The sequence below is a fragment of the Neomonachus schauinslandi genome, chromosome 7 (assembly GCF_002201575.2).
Source record: "Neomonachus schauinslandi chromosome 7, ASM220157v2, whole genome shotgun sequence".
NCBI lineage: Eukaryota > Metazoa > Chordata > Mammalia > Carnivora > Phocidae > Neomonachus > Neomonachus schauinslandi.
In genome coordinates, this window is record NC_058409.1 from 92,718,160 (window position 1) to 92,739,108 (window position 20,949).

Here is a 20,949-nt window from a genome sequence, read left to right on the forward strand (position 1 = left end):
GGACTTCAACATATCTTTTGGGGGGACACAATTCAACCCACAACGTAGTGGTAGGATTTGGATGGAGAAAGGATGTTGAGGGCTTTAGAGGCCAGCAAGTAGCAGGAACATAAGTGTCAATGGAGTGTCTAGCAGAGTCCCAAATCTGGAAGGTGCTCAGTAAAGGTCTTTGGACTGAAAGAAGAAAGAATTAAATGAGGCAAGCTAAGAACAGTCATGAGTCCCACCTGGCTGCAGTGCTTTGCACTGTGAAAGACATTGGCATTTGGGGGAAATGAATCTGGTTGTAGGGGGCAGGTTTGATGTCAGGGGAAAGAGGTTGAGGGCTGTTAAACCAGTTACTTCCCTGCTTGACCTCTCCTCTGGTTCTGAGTGCTAAAGGCATGAAATCTGCCCCCCTGGATGGTCCATAGTCTGGGTGCCACCTACCTCTGTGATCCTATTTGGTGATACTCTGTTCCAATCACCAGGCCTTTCTGTTGCTTAGACCCTCCAATACTTTCTCTCCTCAGGACCTTTGTGATTCTGTTCCTGTACTTGGAAATGTCTCCCTTCAGCCTTTCCCCTTGTCTGGTTCCTTCTTTCCCTTCAAGTCTCAGACCAAAGGTCTCTCCTGACCACCCAAGGCTCAACTGGGATGGATGTACTTCTAAGCTCTTGAGGTTATTGGCAGAATTGCATGCAGTCTGTTAGATTAAAGACTTCAGGCTCTTGGTGGTTGTCTTCAGTTCCTTGTTGGTTGTTTGTGGGGGCTGCCCTCAGTTCCTTGCTATGTGGACCTCCCTAATATGGTCACTTGCTCATCATAGATAACAAGGGAAAGAGTGTCCTAGCAGGACGAGCATTATACTTGTATATAATATAATCACAGAAGTGCCATCCAGTCACCTTTGCCATACTATATCAATGAGAAGCAAATCAGTAGGTCCTGCCTTGCTCAAGGAGTAGGGATTACTCAAGGGTGCTAATACCAGGAGACGGGGATCATGTAAGCCACCCTAGAGTCTGTCTGCCACACTCACCAAGAGAATAAAAGTTCCCTGAAAGGAACAGTTTTTGTTGTTGTTCAGCATGATATCCCTAGCCATAAACATAGCACCAGATCCAGAGTAGGTGTATAATAAAGGCCTATTGTAGGAATAAAGGAAGGATGAAGAGAGCAAGAGAAAGAGGGAGGAAGGAAGAAAGGAAGGAGGGAGGGAGGGAGGGAGGGAAAGAGGAAGGGAGGAAGGAAAGACTGAAAGAAGGAATGTTCTGCTTTCCCCTGTAACATGCTTTAACAGCCAAACAAATCTTGCAGTTATCCTAAAGCAATGACTCTGGGCTTTTATACATGCTGCTTCTTTTACCTAGAATCCTTTTTCTCTCTCTCACATATTCCCATGCCAACCAACCTAGCTATGGCCAACTCAGTCTTGAAGTCTCAATTAAAATACTACCTTTTCCTGGAAGCTTCTCCTGACCCTTAAAACTTGGTATACTCTCCCATAAGCTTTTGTTTATGGCTCTGACCCAGTATAGAACAGGAGTCTGTAAACTATACCTCCCAGACCAAATCTGGCCTTCAGTCTGTTTTGCAAATGAAGTTTTATTGGGGCACAGCCATACCCATTAGTTTGTGTATTGTCTATGCTACAGAGCTGAGTTGAATAGTTGTCATAAAAAAATATGGCTGACAAAACCTAAATTATTTACTATCTGGCCCTTTACAGAAAAAGTTCAACAACACTTATTGTAGACCGTTTAGCACAGTCTGTGGGAGTTGACCCTTTATTTATTTCTTCCCCACTATGCTTGCTCAATGTCAGAGACCATGCCAGTCTTGTTTACAGCTGTGTCCCAGCATTTAGTATAGTACCTGAAACTTAGTGGTTAAGATAATTTATTGAATGAATGACATGAATGAATGAATGACATCCTCCCCACCCCACCCAAGGTGTCAGAAAATGAAAATAGGTAGAAAAACTCAAATTAGGATTATGTAAACAAGATTGATTTACAAAGGGACTATTTCAGTAGTTGGCTGTGGTTCAGGGAACCAGGACTAGAATCAATAGAGCTGTTACTACCCCTGAGCCAGAAGAGATTAGAGAAGGCACTGTTCTGGAACCAGGAAGTGGTTAGCCATGAAGAGGAGTCATGACCTTTGGTGGAGACACTAGCTAACCTGAGTGACCTCACAGGGAGGGAACCAGGAGAATAAATACACTCTCCTCACTCTGTTCCTTTTCCCCCATCTCCTGCTTAACTCAAAGTGAAGCAGAAGGGCACAGCAGCCAGCCTTGTGATGTGGTCCATTCAGGTTAGCCTTCCCGGCATAGAGAGTGAATAACTGAAATGGAGACTAAAGCCCCTTCACTAATTTATTCTGATGTGATTGGAACTTCTTCTTTGCTGGTGGTAAACAAGGGGTCAGGCTGGACCACAAGACATCTTAATTCTGTCTCCTCTTACCACTTTACTAGGCAAAATTCCCCAGATTAGGCTTTGAGATTTTGAACGTGAATGCATCACACCATCCTTGTTCAGAAGCTTGCTGTCCTTGTCCTCAGACCCTTCACTTCTCTGTGATCCCCATCGTGGCCCCTGTTGTCACCACCGCATCACAATATACTTCCTTCTCATTTTCTCCAGGTCTTCTGAGCTCCTGTTTTCACAGCTAACTCAAATCTCTGATTGCTCACTCTCCATGGAATCTAGACCACATCTCTTAACATCTAATTTTATATATTTTTACATTGTTCTCTAAGTAGCTTGTAAGTCTCAGTCCATCTCCTCAACTAGACTCCAAACTGAGGCAATATTTTTAAGCCCCCTTGGTTCTGGGCCCCCAAAATACAAGAATTGTAGATCTTAATATTAGCAGGACTTTATAGGTCATGTCATCCAGCTTCCTACCCATCACAAGTACATCATGTCCAGCATGAGTTAACTACTAATCTCTGCTTATATAAGCCTGTATTAGGGAATTACTTCATTGTAAAGCAGCCCTTCCAAGTTTACCTTAGACTGAGATATCTTCTTTCCTGAAACCCGGAAGACCATACTCTGTATAAACTTGCTGTATGGGGCAGGTGGTCTTAAAGTCTGATCTGAACTGATGGTGTAGTCTCTAACTCTATAGGTTGCACCATCCTAGAGAAGCATCTTGTTTTGACACCAGTCCTAACTTCTGCCTCTGCATCCTCTCCCTTCAAGTTGTTGGCTGTGAGTGAAAAATTAATTACTCCAATTGCTGTTTAGAAAGTACTTCCTCACATAATTTATCTCTTGAGCCTCCTGGTAATCCTGTAGAGCTGGTGTTCTTGGTCGTATTTTATAAAAGTCTCAAAAACAATATGAACAACTGGGGTTAAACAAGTTTAAGTGATGTTCCCAAAGTCACCCAGCTAAGAAGGAAGAGGGGACTCAAATCTACATCTTCTGGGTTTGGTATTGAAGCCCTTTTTTCACACTACCCTGTTTTTACTGCTCCCTCTTCCCAGATGTGTCACAGCAAAAAGAACATTTTGCTGGAATGCCACAGAATGAATCAAAAGAAGAATGTGAATATACATGTGCCAAGTTAGGGATAGTGGCCTGCCCCAGAACATTTTTTGTTCCATTTTTTCCAGTGTTGTTCTGAATTCCTCATCATCCCCACCCCACCCAAGGTGTCAAACAGATGTGAAAATACCACAAAGCTGTGACTCTCAGCATTGGTTTATGATTCACTGATTGGGATAGGGAAAAATAATGTGGGAGATTACCATGGTGATGCTTGTTTATATAGGCAATCTGGTAGCTGATGAGCAACATGGCAGAAACCAGACATGGGCAAAAACAGCAGGAAAGCACCCCTCTGAAAGCTTGCAGAGGGTCTCAGCACCCCCCACTGGCCCAGACCTCACTGGGAGACAGAAAAGAAAATGGGCCATCTTGCCTAGAGTGGGAAGCAGTGAAACCACCAGGAGTGCCCTTTGCTTTCCTCAAGATGGGATGGGAAATTCTATTCTGTACTGTTCTATTTATTTATTCATTTATTCATTGATTTTTTTCTTTCAGTCAGTAGTTAACCTGATGTAGTAGAAAATGCTTAGAGTCTAGCTATAGATGGGGAGCATGATGTGATAAAAAACATGTCCTCTGCATTCAGAGAGCCCAAGTTCACATCCCAGCCTTTGCCACTTACTGGTTGTGTGACTTCATGGCAAGTTGCTTTATTGGTAAAATCTAAGCTGGATTGGGGTTGGGGAAATTATGCTTCAGCTTCCTCATGTGAAAAATGGGATAGTAATAGTATCTACCACATATGATTGCTGTCTGGATAAGAGAAAATGAACATACAGTTTTTAGCACAGTGCCTAGTGCATAGTCTGGGCCCAACAAACATCAGCTCTTATTAAGGCTTATCTGCAGTATTTTTATCTGTTTAAGGAAGATAATAATACCTACCTTTCAGAACTGTTGCAAAGAGAAAGAAAAAAAAAAAAAAAAAGATGGAAAGATCCTGACTCAAAGATATTGCATTTGTCAGTGTAGACTGCTATAACAAATAGGCCCAAAATTTCAGTGGCTTTAAGAATTATTTCTTGAATGTGTCTGAGTTTTATATAGGTAAATGGAGAGAAAGGGGAGGGAAGGTCTCTATTCCATGCAGTCATTCAAGGACTCAGGCTCTTTCTGTCTGCCATTCTTGGAGTCCTCCCCTGGACTTACTGAATTCAGCCCAAGCAGAGGGAAGAAAAAGATCATGAAGGATTGGGCAGGAAGTGTTATCGGTCAGGCCTGAGGACAGCATATATTGCCTCTGCCCATGTAATAGTGAGAACTCAGTCACATGGTTGCACCTCCCTGCCAGGGAAGCTGAGAAATGTATGCTATCTGTGTAACCAGACTGAGGGAAAATGGTTTGCTGGACAACTTGCCGGTCTCTGCCACAATGTTCAATGAAGGGTACCCACTACTGCAATTATTAATATAACACCAAGGTGATTCTCATGGTATCCTAAGGCTCACTTGGAGAGATGGGCAACCCTAATCATGCAGCCTTTACTCCTGAGAACCTGAGAGAAGGGCTGGTTCTCACTTCATTCCTAGAATGACAGGGTGTTTTTGGCCCCTGTGAGCCATATTTGACCATAATGACAGGACTGAGGATCTCAAGGGTGACAGGCAAGCACAGAAAGGACATGCCATTGAGAGTCATGTGAAGGAGGTTCCATTGTTAAGAGGAAGTTAAACATTCAAAAGGTATCTTTCTCTTCCATCTCTCTTTTGTTGCCAAACAAATCACTCCAAAACTTAATGGCTTAAGACAGTGCTCATTTTAGTATTCTCCCTCACAGTTTCTGTGGGCAGGAATTCAAGAGTAGTTCAGCTGGGTGATCTGGCTCAGAGTTTCTCATAAGTCATAACCAGATGGTAGCTGGAGCTGGAATCTCAAAGGTGTCTGCACTTATGTGCCTGACCTCTATGCTGGAAAGAATCAAACAGCCAGGGTGGAACCGCCGGGGCTCCTCCAGCACCTCCCTCTCTCTCCCTGTCTCTGTCTCTCTCTGGTCCTCTCACATGGTCTTACCAGTGGGGTGACCCTAGGCCTTCCAGTCTTCCAACATGGCAGCTCAGGGCTCACATGGTCTTACCAGTGGTGACCCTAGGCCTTCCGGTCTTCCAACATGGCAGCTCAGGGCTCACATGGTCTTACCAGTGGTGACCCTAGGCCTTCCGGTCTTCCAACATGGCAGCTCAGGGCTTCAAGAGAGAGCCAGGCAGTCGCTTACTGCCTTTTCTAATCCAGCCTCAGAAATTCTACAGCATCATTCCTGCCCCGGGCTTGTCTAAGCAGTCATAAGGCCTGCTCACTTTCAAGGGAAAGGAACATAGACTCCACCTCTCCATGGCAGGCTTGTCAATGAAACAACTTGCAGACATGTTTCAATACCACCCCACTTCCCTACTCCACCACTAGAACTGCAGTGGCTCCCCATCTAGGGATCATGCTTGCAGATGGTTCAGAACACCGTCTGAACCATCTGCGAAGCTAAGATCTACTGATTCTGATTCCCTCAAAGGCCGAAGCTGATGGCTAAGAAGTCAGGCTGAAGTTCCAGAGTAGCCTGGACTGGGACCACGGGGGCTAGGGGAGCAATGGGTACATGAGGTAGTGCAGCTTCTTCACAGTGCCTATTTAATTAAGTCCCGTTTTCAGCCAAGCATACTTGCAGTCAAGGTTTTGTGCTTCTTGCCATTCCAAGGTTGCAAGTAGGAGAGGCTTACATAAAGCAGGGAGGCTCAGAAAAGCTAAAATACTGAAACTCACACAGCTGGGAGTCGGGGGTAGGGAAGAGATTTGAACCCTGACCTGTCTCACCTCAGAGCCCAGGAACGTGCTTCCTGACCTCCTTCCTGGCAGTCGGGCAGGGTGTGTGCTGGCAGGGCAGGGGGAGATTTGGAAATAGGTGTCTTAGAAATGTGAGAGGCAGGGCGCCTGGGTGGCCCAGTCATTAAGCGTCTGCCTTCGGCTCAGGTCATGAGCCCAGGGTCCTGGGATCGAGCCCCGCATCGGGCTCCCTGCTCCGCGGGGAGCCTGCTTCTCCCTCTCCCACTCCCCCTGCTTGTGTTCTCTCTCTCGCTGTGTCTCTCTCTGTCAAATAAATAAATTAAAAATCTTTAAAGAAAAAAAAAGAAATGTGAGAGGGAGGGGCAGCATGAGGGGGCTCCTTGTGGTGCCATCTTACTACTTATTAGTCACAAAATGCACCCCTTTTACATCTACAGGAAGATAGTCTCCTGGAGATCCCAGGATTCATCTGTAGGCACAGAGTTTGGGGCGGTGCAGGCAACTGCTCTTGATGCACTGAAATTTCAGGGTGGAAGTGGCGGGTGCAGGTAAGAAGTCTGTAGTTCAACTAATGATAGTAATAATAGCTGCCATGATTGAGTCTCTAACAAGTGCCGGGGAAGCACTGTATATGTGTCATCTCATTTGACCTTCACAAAAACCTTTGAGCTTGAGGTGATCACCCTCCATTTGTGGATGGAGAAGCGGAGCCTCAGAAATGAAGTGAACTGCCCATAGCTCACTCAGCAGGTGGCAGGGCAGGGACTCAAACTCAGGGCTGCTTGTCCCTGAGGCTCTGCCTCCCAAACACACACTGTGTGCCTGGGGCAACCCCACAACCTGTTCCCCCCTACCCTCACCAAGTCCTCAGCCTTGCAGCAGCACACTTTGTGCCCCTTCACGTAATAAATATTAATTGAAAATATTGACGCCACAGCCACCAGCACAAGCTGCTGAGATACCATGCTGGGTCCTGGTAATTAAACCCTTAGTTGCATTGTCATATCTGTAGTTTTCAGGGTCCCCAAACATCAGTCCCATTGAGACAGGAGTTGAGAAGAATACTCAGGGTGAGTATGAGCATGCACACATTCCCATCTGTGTGCTGCTGTCTGATCCTCAGACAGGCAACCTTTCTTTATTTCCCTGTGTAATTCTTGCTCTTCCTTTACCAGCACTCAGCTGAGTCTGAGAAGTCTATATACTACCTCTCTCCATCACAGGCTAGTTAAGAAACAACTTGATTGCTGTTTTAGGTAGTGGAAAACTGGATGAGGAAGGGAGGTGGTTCCCAGGTGAGGTTAACCAAGGACTCACTTGATTTTTATTTTGGTATTATTTTCAGTATCAGGAGAATAATCCTCTTCATATAAAGTGCTAGAATCTGAAGATTGTTTCCCTGTTCCTTTAACACAGCTGTAGAGCTCACAAGTCCCTCTGAGACATGACTGCAGGATGGCAACTTTAGGCCCTGGCTAGGAAAATGTTAGAAGTAGTGACTGTGTGGATGGGGATCTGTCATGGAGAAAATGACCTCCTTAGTTCCTGAATGTTCAGGAAAAGAGAAAAGCCAGTTTACAAGTAACTTGTTGAAACTCCAGTGTGGCCAGAACCCTGAAAATTTCTCAAGAAGGTATGGTAGATAGGAATTAGTCATTCAACATCCATTATTAAGAACTGTAACATATTATTCGTGGTCTTTTTTTTTTTTTTTTTTTTTTGCATCTAGTCTTAGATAATGTTAGTGAACACAGAATATATTTATAGTTGTTCATAGGTTCATTCTTGACTTTGGTTTTCTCTAACCCTGGTTTTCTAATACCCATGGTGTCCCTTCTCCCCAACACAAATACCACCATAATGCTTTCAGTTCTTCCGTAGCAAATTCTTCTCTTTGGGATCATTTTTAGGAGCGTAAACCTACTAGTTGAGGCAGGAGCAATGCATGTGTCTTTCCCTAATGTATGAAATTAGCAAAGTTCCCTCTACTCTGTGCCAGGCACATACTCTCTAGATTGAGCTATGGAAGTTAAATGAGGTATTACCTTTGCCCTCAGGGAGTTTGCAAACCAGGTGGAAAATAAACAAATACCTAGGTAGGTACCAAAGTCAGTTAAGATTCTTTTGGTTTCAAGTGATAGAAAATTCAACTCAAACTGTTTTAAGACAAAATATAAGGGAGATGGGATAGATTGGCTCATATAATTTCAAAATGCAGAAGTACCTGGCTTCAGGCATGGGTAGATCCACATACTCATAGGCTAGCACCAGGAATCAGTCTCTCCTTGACTCTGGAAAACTCTTTCTACATGGTGGCAAGATGGTTTCTGGCAATGCTGAACAGCTTGGAAACCCAGTGGGGAGAGAGAGCTATTGGGAATTTGAGTCATGTATACTTTCCTAGATCTGGGAAGAGGGGTAAGCCTCACTTATGTGACATGGTCTGAGAGTTGGGGGAGGGAACTTCCAAAGAAAAAGTTGTTACCCAAAGAAGGGGCAACAGAAGCCAGGCAGCTAAATATAGCAGGGCTCTACTACATACATAATGGGTAGCTTATTCCAAACAGTATCCTTAAGGTTGGTTGGGCATGCTCAGGGGATGATATTAATCATTGGAATTACCTTCTGCTTGACAAGCAACATTCCTTCAAGCCAGTGTGGGTTGAATAGACCATAAGTGTAACCTGCAAAAAAAATCTGACCCAAATTTGCTCTCTATTGCAGTGACCTGGACAGAAATAATATTACCAGGATCACCAAGATGGACTTTGCTGGACTCAAGAATCTCCGAGTCTTGTAAGTAATACATGGCTCTTAGACGCATTTTCATTTTCAGCTCTTTGGCCTTGTGAAAATGTTCTGCTGGCCTGACATTACACCCCTATGCACTGGGTGACAGGAATTTACCATTCTTCAACAGAAAACCCTTCATTAGTAGACCCAGGTTTCCATGGGTATCTCATTCTGTGTCTCCATGCTGCCGGCTGGGCTAGACCGGTGGAAGAAGTCAGTTCCAGTGACAGGGAAAACAGAAGGCTCTACATGAATAAATCAACATGCCCAGCTTCTAGGATGATAGCAATGTCAGCTTGACTAACCAGGCTACTCTTCCATAGAGATTATAATTTCTTCTCCAGCCTGTGCATTAAAAGAGCAATCAGAACAAAAGCTATTTATCTTGTTGCTTACTGAAGAGGAGGGGAGAAGGGAGGGAGAGAGTCAGACAGGGTCAGGGCCCCTGTTGTACACCCACAGCTGTACAGACAGGTAGCAAAATTTGAGATGGGTATTGATGCAACAGGGGAGCAAGGAATATCAGGTTTCCTTGCTACATATTGAACACCTTCACCCATCCCTGAGTCTGTGAGTGATAAGGATGTGCCTAAATGCTTGTCCATTGGCAAGTCTGACATATTTAGAGATACGAGAGAGGAGCAATTGGAGCCTCTTTGCTACTTTACTCAGAGGTTGATTTCGCCCCCAAGTGTGGCTCCACACCTGGAGCACCGTCTGGGCAGTCTGGCCAGTGCCTTGGTGTCTATTGTGTCATGAAATCTTGGTTGGCAAATCCCTGCTAGAAGCAGCAGCTAAAGTCTTGGTATCTGAAGCCACCTCCTTCTTTTTGCTAATAGCCCATTATAATACAAAGAATTTTATTGTAGGGACAAGAAGTACCAGGTTCTGGTCCTGCATCAAAATTAACTGTGCATGTGATCTTGGGTGAATCACTATGCCTCTCTGGGCCTCAGTTTTTTCATCTCTAAGTTAAGGAATGATAGTATACTAGTTCGGGAGGGCTACTGTAACAAAGGACCACACAGTGGGTGGCTTAACAAAAATTATTGTCTGACAGTTTCTGAGGCCAAAAAACCAAAGTCAGGGTGGCAACAGGGTTGGTTCCTTTTGAGGGCGATCCTGGGAGGGAGGCTCTGATCCAGCACCTTTTCTAGCTTCTGGTAGCCTCAGAAATCCCTGGTTTCTAGATGGTTGTCTTCTCCCTGAGTCTCTCACATTGTCTTCCTTCTATGCAGTCTCTGTTCACATTTTCTCTTGTTATAAGGACACCAGTCATATTATATTAGTGCACATCCTAATGACCCCATTTTAACTGAATTACCTCAGTGATGACCATATCTCCAAATAAGGTCACATTATGATAGCCTGGGGATTAGGACATCAACATATGAATTTGGTGGGGGGGATATAATTCCACCCATAACAAATAGTCAGAAGTCCTCCTAATTCTCACAGTTGCACGTATAATGCTTTATGGTTTTATCATTTTCATGAAGTCTGTTTATTCTCACTGCAACTTGTGGAATATTACTTGCGTAGCATTGCTTTTCTGACTGAGAAGTAGATAGTGGTGACAATGGTGATGATAACCAATGTATATATGGTACCTATCGCAGATCAAGCTCTGTGTTATGTGGTTATTAACCCCTATCTGCCCAGAGGAAACAGGCACAGTTGGTTAAGTTGTCCCAGCTTCACATGGCAGGTAACTATGCTAAGGAGAAGTCAGAACCCAGAACGTGTGTTTTCTAACCTCTGTGCAGAGCTGCTGTCCATTTGCATTATAGAAATTTTAAAAACCAGGAAGCAATAGTCTACCCATCTTAAAAATGCAGCCCTGATGTGCAAATAAGTGGTTTACCTGAGTTTCCCTGAACACTAGTGTGTGGGGACACTAGGATCTGAATGTTGGGCCTCCAGATAGCAGATGTTTTCCCCTTGATATATTCTCCAGATGTGGCATGTTCACACTCCTCTCACCATCCTCAGGAGGAAGGTGGTGGGGGCCGAAGGGGGAGCCTCTACCCTCTGCTGAGTCTTTTGCCCTAAGCAGTCTCGTGTATGTCAAATGACTGGCAGCTCTCATGAGATGTGTGTGGGACAGAATTGAGACTGGGATGGGTTGAGGGAATTCCATGGCTCAGCTTTAGAGTAACTTTTGTTGAAGAGATAGAGACGGTAAACTCCTGATTGCAGGTCATCTGACAGCTTAAAAAACAAACATTTAACTTCTCTCTTTGTTTCCGTTTTCCCCCCTGCATCTGTGAGAGATTTCCTTTCATATGAGTCACAAATTTCACCTAATGCTTCATTTTCTAACCAAGTCAGAAAAGAAAACTCTTTGATTTTCTTACCATTACATCAGAAAGGCTAATAAAAATTCCAATTTCCATATCTGCTCTCTGCAAATAGAAAATTTAAAATAATCACAAAAGATTGTATTAATATCCTCTGGATGGTCTACAAAACATTCCTTTGACTCCAGTTTATCATTCGTTTAATTGGCACATTCTTCTTATTTTGATAAGCAACACCAAAACACTCCCCCTTCGCCCCTTTATAGACTCTGTTAATATATTGTGTTTCATTATCTTCCTTATCAACTCAAAGACAATCCCATTCAAGTGGTCCTTTATTACTGTGAAAGAATCTGCTAGGTGGGATAGCTGAAATGCTTTCTCACACCAGTAAAATACCCAGACATTTAAACCATATTTTCTCCCAATCTATTCTTTTTAGCTGAGTAACCTAGACAACTATCTTTTTTGAAAAGCTTTCATCACACCTTGGCACATTCCCTGTATCTGTTTCTTATTTACAATTTATAGTGAAGCCAGAAAAGACTCAATAGTCTTGAATAATTTGAGCTTGCCACCTATTTCCATGCAGAACTGTTAATACAGTGCAGGTGAATGGGCAAAAGCAGATAAAATGGAGATTGGGGAACTTTGGTCTCATCCAAAGGCAATTTTCCCCAAATAAAGTACATTCAAGGAGAAGATATAAGAATTGTCCATAACAATTCTTTCTCCCACAGGGTGGGAGTAGGAAAAGATCTCTTCTGGTGTTATCAATTATATTCCCTTTCTTAGTAGTCTGTTGCAAGAACTCTGCTGTGCCCACAATGTGGGAGCCAGCTTTATCTCAAATGGGGTTAATAAAAGAGTTAAACTCCTCCCCAGCCATCATCACATGGGGTGATTTCCAATTCTGATCCAGTGTTAAAACTAAAAAAATAACAATGCCAAAAGAGCTGAACACAGTCTGTATGTCTCTAACTCAGAACAGACTCATGGACAGCCCTTCTGGGCATCCAACCTTTCCTGGATCCCTGACCTCCTGCATCTGGTCAGTAAAATGAGAGTGACATCAATGGCATTATCCCAAGCTCCTGAACTGCATCTCAGCCTAGAAGTCTGGATGTAAGGTTCACAGTTTCTTTATTCATTCATTCATTCATTCATCAGATGTTGATTATTTATTGCACCTTTAAAAGTCAGGTACTAGGCTGGTCTCTGATAGGTCTAGGAAGTAGATCTAGAGAGGGACCCTAGCTACCTTACCAGCCAGGACTCCAGCAGGAAAGAGATGACACTCACTCAGGACAAATAAGGAGAGCTGAATAAAGAATTATTTATGAAGGTGTGGGCAAAGTTAAGAGAAACCAAGAAGACATGGTGCAGTTTCCTGGGGCTAGCAACAAGGAGCCACGACAGTGCTCTGGGCCTCAAGGAGCAGTGAGAGGAAGTGGTTATTTGAGCTCACAAAGGGTAGGGAACTGCCTGAAAGGATCTGGGGTCTTAGGTAGAGGGACACAGTCAATCTGAAGTTACTTGGCAGGGAAGGAGGTAGGAACAAATCCCCGAATATCACTCCATCCCACATCTCGTTTTCTGCTGGTGACTTCCATTGGCTTACTCAAGTGGAAACTAGAGTCAGAGAAGCTTCTTGAAGTGATAAAAATTAGCCTCCCTGAGCCTGAGCAAAGTAGAGAAGGGGCAGATATCTAATACAGATATATTTGCATTTTTTGACTCCCCTTTCTGAAAGAAGCTAGTAGTATTAGATTAATTAGTACAGAACTAAAAAATTCATCATAGAAGATTGGAGTTAAAATCCTTCAGAAACCCAGCAAGAATATCACACTCAGGGGCGCCTGGGTGGCTCAGTCGTTAAGCATCTGCCTTCAGCTCTGGTCACGATCCCAGGGTCCTGGGATCGAGCCCCGCATCGGGCTCCCTGCTTGGCGGGAAGCCTGCTTCTCCCTCTCCCACTCCCCCTGCTTGTGTTCCCTCTCTTGCTGTGACTCTCTCTGTCAAATGAATAAATAAAATCTTTAAAAAAAAAAAAAAAAGAATATCACACTCAGTCACTCTAGGGTTGCTCCTTGTTATAATTGGGAACTTAACAACAACAAGCACTGTGATGGATTGACTGATAGTAAAAACCCAGCTCAACAAATCCCTAGTCACTAATATTGAACTGGTTCCCTGTTTAGCGAGATGTGCTAGTGTGAGTCTGTTGGCATTCCAAGGCCCTCCTTGCCATATGGCAGAATAGAGAGAAAGACAAGGGAAGGAAAAAAGAACATTTATTAAGCCTCTAATTGTATTCCAGATCCTGGACTAGATAATTTACACACTCTATTCCATTTTTATCCTCACAAGGACTTATGAGATTTTTTTTTTAATTTTATAAATAAGGAAACAGAGTCCCTGAGAGGTTGACTAGATAGCCCAGTGCCACACCATCTGCTGGTAAGAAAGCAGGACAGGGGTTTTTACACCAGATTTGACAAGCACACCAGACTGGGGGGTTAAAGAGTCTATCCTAGCTGGCTATATGACTTTATCCAAATAATTTCTCCCTGGGTGAGTCTCTTAGCCTCCCTACTCCATGATGTCCGTATCTGTTAAGTTGTAAGGGGCCAGAGGGACATGAATGTATGAACTGGAGTGGGTGAGGATTGAGGCAGACTGAGGGGCCCGGGTGCCTTGCCTGACCCCATACTCAGTTCCCACCAATTACTGGTATTTGGAAACACAGGAGCTGAATTTTCAAAAGAAGTTTCTTTTGTGGTGTGTGTGTGTGTGTGTGTGTGTGTGATACTGATTTTTAGTTGCTTGTGAAAAACTCACAAAAAATGTAAAATATCATTGAACCCAAACAAAATACCCTTATCACTCTGATCGTCTGAGTCAGACACTTCTTATGTCCTAGACTAGCCTTTTCCTTGATAGAAAATCAATATGTTATGTGGCCCCAAGTCATCTTTAGTTTTTCATTATTCAAAAGCCTTTATTAAGTGGCTGCTGCACTAGGCAAATGTGGTAGGGCAAGGAGTATGAGAACGAACAGAAGTTCTTACCCTCTTAGTCCCTAGGCATAGTGGGGACGATGGACTTGAAAATAAACACAAGAACCCAAGTGTTAAGCCCAAGAAGTACAGGGGTTATGAAATGCCTCAGAGGTGGTGGGCAAGCATGGATGGAATCATTTTGAAATGAAGGCCAACCTTCCTTAAAGCTGCCTTCCATCCTTCTGTTTTTCCTTCAGGTGCTCAGGGCACCTCTCCTTTGTAATCCAGGGGCACCCACAGCCCTTCCTAAACTCCAACTTCCAAGGACACATCCTTCAAACACAACTGCATCCCCTTAAGTCTCATTCAGCCAGCAGGATTGGTCCTGGATGGAAACTGGGCAACCTCATTGCTTCCCTTCCCTCATTGTTTCCCTTAGCCTAGCTAATCCTATTTAAGCTGCCATTGTGTGTGTGTGTGTGTGTGTTTTAAGTTAGGGAAACAAATGTTTCATTGTATACTCAATTCTTAGGGTATGCCACATGCTTGAAACAACCTCACTTAAGCAAAGTGTTTAGGTTTTTAATCATCTGCATGGAGGACTTTGGAGGTCAGCAGAGACTGTGGCTAGACTAGCTTTTGTGACCATCACCCTCACGTTGGGAACAGCCAGGCCCTGGGCGAGGAGAGTTCCTAGTACAGGCAGTTGTCCAACAGTAGGGTCACCCTTTCTAGTAGGTGACCCAGAGACAGAGTACACAGAGAGGCCCTTTTTAATGAAGTATTTTTGCATCCCTAGAGGAGGGAGCTCCAAGGGAGGAGATGCTGAATATATGTGTGGTTTTTATAAGAAGCAGCTTTTACCTCTTCCTTTTCTGTGCAACATCCTGCAGTGCTTGGGGGGACATTTGCTGAGAACATTCTTAAAATAGAGGCATGGAAACCAATCTGTCAGGTAGAAGTGTGCAGGCGGCGAAACCCTGGTTACCGTGACACCAAGCTGGCATGTGAATTATCTTGTCCCACCAGACTGATCCTGGCTGGGGGGTGAGGGGGAGGGCAGAGTGTTGTGGGAGGGGCTGAGTGGCCCTGCCTGCCGGGCCTGAAGCCTAGCGCCAGGACCCCTGAGGCCCCTTGTCCTTGACCGCTGCTGTTTCTGTGGTTCTAGACATCTGGAAGACAACCAGGTCAGCGTCATCGAGAGAGGCGCCTTCCAGGATCTGAAGCAGCTGGAGCGATTGTAAGTATAATACAACCTCCTTTCTTGAAAAGTCTTCTTCTTCTTTTTTTTTTTTTTTTTTGGTAAATTGACTTCATTGCGACCTTGCCAAGAAAAAGTCTCCAATGCTTAATGAAATGTTTGCTATTTTATTTAAAGCACGTTAGATACATGTTAAAGAGACACTGAGATCCTTTTAGGCTCTTTTTTTTCTTTTATTTTTTTTAAACTCTTTTACTTTAAAAGATGCTAGAATTGGCATCTGGGGTTTATTTTTCTTCTTCCCAGGCTTGAGCTGTTGCTATTGATATCTGTACATGGGGCTGATTCTTGCCCAAGCCTCTTCCCTTTTGCCGAGGATGGAAGCCGGCAGTCGGTTTCGCTGTCATGGAGGCCGGTGTTAGATATTCGCTGTCCCGGAGCAGCCTTTGCCCCTCCAGGGAGAGGAAGGGTGGGAGAGTGGGCAGGCCCTTCGGTGTGCCTGCATTTCCGCTGAGCATCAGCCTGTGTCAGGAAGCCCCCATGTTTCCATGAGGGAATGTGGTGCCAGGGTTTAAAAATAGGCTGCTCTTCTGACTGTCAGAGGGAGAGATGAAGAGCGGCGGGGTTGGAGATAGATGGAGCCTCCACTGGTTTTGATGATTAATGCATTTGCAGAAACCTCTTGGGTCACTCGGGTGGGGCTGCTGCTCAGGTGGTTAAGTGGGCAGCTTCACCTTTCCTCAGTTAATCATACCTGGCAGCTCATAACATCTGGATATTTGCTTCCTGCCCTCTAAGTGGGGCCTGTCCCCAAGAGCACTTAGTCATGCCGGTGGGCGGCTCTCTTCCATGTTTCCCTCTGCATCCTGGTTGGCCTGACATTTTAGCCTCTTGTCCCTGCAGTTGGGGCACAGGGCTGTGACAGCTCACTGCTCCACCAACCTCCCTAGAAGGATCCTGCTCCATTTACCTGTCCTGTTGCCAAATCTCAGCTACAGAGATGGGCTTGGGTCAGGTGGAGGGCCTGCCACCAACGTGTTAGCTTTGTGATCTGCCATCTTTTCCCTTGGACTCATTGTATCTGGGGCAACACGGGTATTATCCAGCAAAACCCTGTACTCCCCCTGCTTTGTGTGAATCGTCTCATTTATTGCTCTCCATCTGGGTCAAAGGTCACTGTATGTTCTGTTGTTGGTTTAAAAATACGACATTTATTTCTATAAAGGGAAAGAGTTCTAAAAATAATGAATGCTGCCTCTGTTTATGCTTATATTTTTAAGTTTCTTGAAACTTAAATTCTCCTTATTTAGACCAAGGGAAAAATAAAAGTATTTGTTGAACCTGGTTCCTTTGTATGAGGTATTAAACATTTCTATGGAAGAATAAATATATAGTTCTTTGTGAAAAGGCCACCTCTTGCTTAGTCTTCTGATTAGAAGGTTAAATAAACCCCTAATTTATTCATTTCATGATTGTTGGGAGGGACCTAATTGATAATTGAGTACCTTAGACATGCTTGGAACTATGCCGATGTTTTATATGCTATCTGTTGTTTTATCCCCGCTAAATCCCTATGAGGTTTTATTACCCTCATTTTGCAGATGAAGAAACAGAGGCCCAGGGAGATGAAGCCAAAGAATTGTCGGGCGGGGGGTAGCCAAGATTCAGAACCACATCTGTCTGACATCAAAGCCCACGCCCTTTCATACTTCTGTGCTGTGGACATTAGATGAAGTGTGATCTTTAGCAATGGCCTTGCAAATGACCTCTCACATACCCACCTAACTCCAGGGAATATCAGTGAAATATGCTGGCAAAAAGTGCTTTTCTTTGGCTTGGTGAACACAGCAGAAATACCGTGCATGTCTGCAGGACTGAGGGGCTTACAATTGCAGGGTAAACCTGGCTATTTCTTTACTTTGGTGTATTAGGAGGCTAATGCTTGCTACTGTACTTGATAAACCCTCAAATCTCACGGCTTAACACAGAAGTTTACTTCTTATTCATATCCAACCCAATAAGGGCATTCTTGGTTGCTGGGCCTCTCTCCTCCAAGGGGAGACTCAGGAACACAGGCTCCTTTCACTCCTCAGCTCTGCCATCTTTAAACCTTGGCTACCAAGGTACCAATGGGTGTCTGAATCAAGCCACTGGAAGAGAAAACAGCATGAAGGATTACACATGGGAGGTTTTTATGGGCCAGACCTGGAAAGAGTACATATGACTTCCACTATTACATACCTTGGATTAGAAATTGTTCACATGGCCACAGTAAGCTGCAGAAGAGGCTAGGAAATGTAATAAAGCTATATGCCCAGGAAGTAGAGGAAGCAGAATTAGTGAAGAGCTAACCAGTCTCTGATTTATACTGCAAGTGATCTAAAGAAGTACTTGGCCAGGAAGAAGAATGAAAAGTATAGGTGGCTGGACCAGCATGCACAGTTGGATGGGCCTCCTTAGTCAAGGCTTTCCAATGTCAACGAGAGAGGGTGTGTGTGACATTATCCTGACATGTTAATCTGGTGTTAGTTATCCAGTCTGTCCCCAAACAGACTGCGAGCTATAGAATGGGAAAATATAACATATTTGCTGCTAACAACTGAAGAAGTAGATGGCTGATTGTGCCATCTGCAGCTCTCACTCCTGACTTACCTTACTTGTGTCTCTATATTTGGTAGTAGATTCATCTTTATTGATCATACTCTGAAATACAGCCTGAAAATTATATGGGTTTTGATAATTCATTTCTGAAGTATTGATTTTCATTATGAATGGGATTTATTGGTTTGATCTCTTGAGCCTTAAAGAGGAGAGAATTCTGTCCCTCAGGTCTCAAATCAGAGTTCTCTGTTCTTCCGTGAAAGGGCCTCTGAGGCAGACTGAATCGCCTGCCTCTCCTCACATACAATGATTGTCCTTATCACAGCACTTATCTGTTAATTCCCTACTTGCCTATTGTCTCTCTCCAAAACCATGAGTATGTTGAAGTCAGAAATCATGTTTCATTAGGTCTTAATCTCAAAGCTTTGCACACTGCACGATAGTAAGTACTTGTGGAATACTTATCCAATACTTGGGTTTTTGTTCTATACTAGTGGTCTGAACTGGAACCAGTTCCCCCCACCCAGAGGACACTTGGAAATGTCTGGAGATATTTTTGGTTGTGACAACTGGAGTATGCTACTGGTATATAATGGGTAGAGGTCAGGAATGCTGCTAATGCACAGGACATCCTACAATGCACAGGACAGCTCCCACAACAGAAAATTATCTGGTCCAGAGTGTTAACAGTGCTGAGGTTGAGAAACTCTGCTCTTTACCTACTATGTATCAGATAGCCTCATAGACACCTGACATATGCCATCTCATTTAATCCATACAACAATTTTTGGAAACACAGGAGGTTAAAATTACTGTGTCCTTGATGTGACAATATAAAATTCAAAGCATTGGCTATAAAGTATTGTTGCTAAGTATGTCTCCCCTATATCTAATTTAGCTACATTTCACTTTTGATTTCCCAAGAGTAGACAGGTTAGAGGACCAAGTTAAATGAAACCAAGAGGAACAAGTAAATCCTATAGATGGAACATTCTATAAGACAACTGCCTTGGTCTCTTCAAAAAATCAATGTCATGAAAGAGATGGGAGTTGACTGTTGTAGATTAAAAGAAGCTTAAGATAGAAACAGTAGCAAAAAGTTGGGAGGGTCAATGGAGTTTAAGTGGCCTAAGATCTTTGAATTACCCAGGAAGTGATAATAGCACTAATGTTTATATCCTTATTAAATCAAGGATGCATGTTGCAACCTATAGGATAGCCTCTAAAAAGAACAGTTGAAAAATATAATAACCTAATAGAGGGAGAAAGGACATAGAATGATACAAAGAAAAATATGGTTAATTCAAATAAGGGATAAAAGGAAAGAAAAAGGAATATAGAACAAATGAGACAAAGAGAAAACAAATAGTAAGATGATCTTAAACACAAAAAATATCGTAATTACTGTATATGTAAATGGATTAATCCTCCATTTAAAAGACAGAGTGGATTAAAAAAACAAACAATAATTATATGCTTTTTACAAACACAAACATTAAACAAGAAGTTAGAGAAAAATTGAAAGTAAAAGGATAGAAAAGATACCATGAAAATACTAACCAAAAGAAGGATGGTATGGCTTTATTAATACTACATAAAAGACTTTTATTTTATTTTTTTAAGATTATTTATTTATTTGAGAGATAGAGAAAGTGAGCGAGCACACAGCTAGTGAGAGAGAACCTGAGGGGGGAGGGGAGAGGGAGAAGCAGGCTCCCCGTTGAGCAGGGAGCCTGATATGGGGCTCAATCCCAGGACCCTGGGATCATGACCTGAGCTGAAGGCAGACGCTTAACTGCCTGAGTCACCCAGGCACCCCCATAAAATAGACTTTAAAAAAAAATAACATTATTGGAGGGGCACCTGGGTGGCTCAGTCGTTAAGCGTCTGCCTTCGGCTCAGGTCATGATCCCGGGGTCCTGGGATCGAGCCCCACATCAGGCTCCCTGCTCAGCGGGAAGCCTGCTTCTCCCTCTCCTACTCCCCCTGCTTGTGTTCCCTCTCTCGCTGTCTCTCTCAGTTGAAATAAATAAAATCTTTAAAAAAAAATAAAAAATAAAAAAATAAAAAAAAATAACATTATTGGAGATGAAAAGGGCTATTTAAAAATGACAAAGGAGGGGCACCTGGGTGGCTCAGAAACAATGAAAACATGCAAGAGAGAGGTACCCACAAAAGAGATGAAAACTATAACAGAATAGTTCAAAACTAACGACACAAATTTAAGGTCTTATAAACTATAAAAGTACAACATAAATTTGAATTTTAAAAATTCGGAAATTAGATGATTAGAGAAAAATAGAATGTGAAAGGAGGGATGAAGAACTCAGGGAAAAATTTTGAAATATAAGAACTAATTTCAAAATATATGCTGTCAATTCTGAAGAAGAATGAACTTGGAAGAATCACACTATCCAATTCCAAGACCTGCTATAAAGCTACAGTAATCAAGACAGGATGGCATTGGTGAAATAATAGACATATGAATTAACAGAACAGAATAAAAAAAAAAAAAAACAGAAACAGACCCATTCAAATATAGTTAACTGACTTTTGACAAAAGTGCAAAGATAATTCAATGGAGAAAGAATAGTCTTTTCAAGAAATGGTACTGGGACAATTGGATGTTCATATGTAGAAATTGAACCTAGGCACAAACCTTACATCTTACACAGAATTTAATTCAAAGTGGATCATAGACCTGAATGTGAAATTTAAAACTATTAAACT

At 43.2% G+C, this 20,949-nt stretch overlaps 1 protein-coding gene across 2 annotated transcripts in view; it reads left to right on the forward strand.

Annotated features, from left to right (window-relative positions):
- The window catches only part of SLIT3 (slit guidance ligand 3), a 592,885-nt gene that overhangs the window by 35,394 nt on the left and 536,542 nt on the right, over positions 1-20,949 (forward strand). For both annotated transcript variants that reach the window (XM_021695640.2, XM_044917114.1), the window contains exons 2-3: positions 9,047-9,118; positions 15,586-15,657. In XM_021695640.2, coding sequence (XP_021551315.2) covers positions 9,047-9,118; positions 15,586-15,657 — 144 coding nt within the window. The remainder of the gene's footprint in view (positions 1-9,046; positions 9,119-15,585; positions 15,658-20,949) is intronic.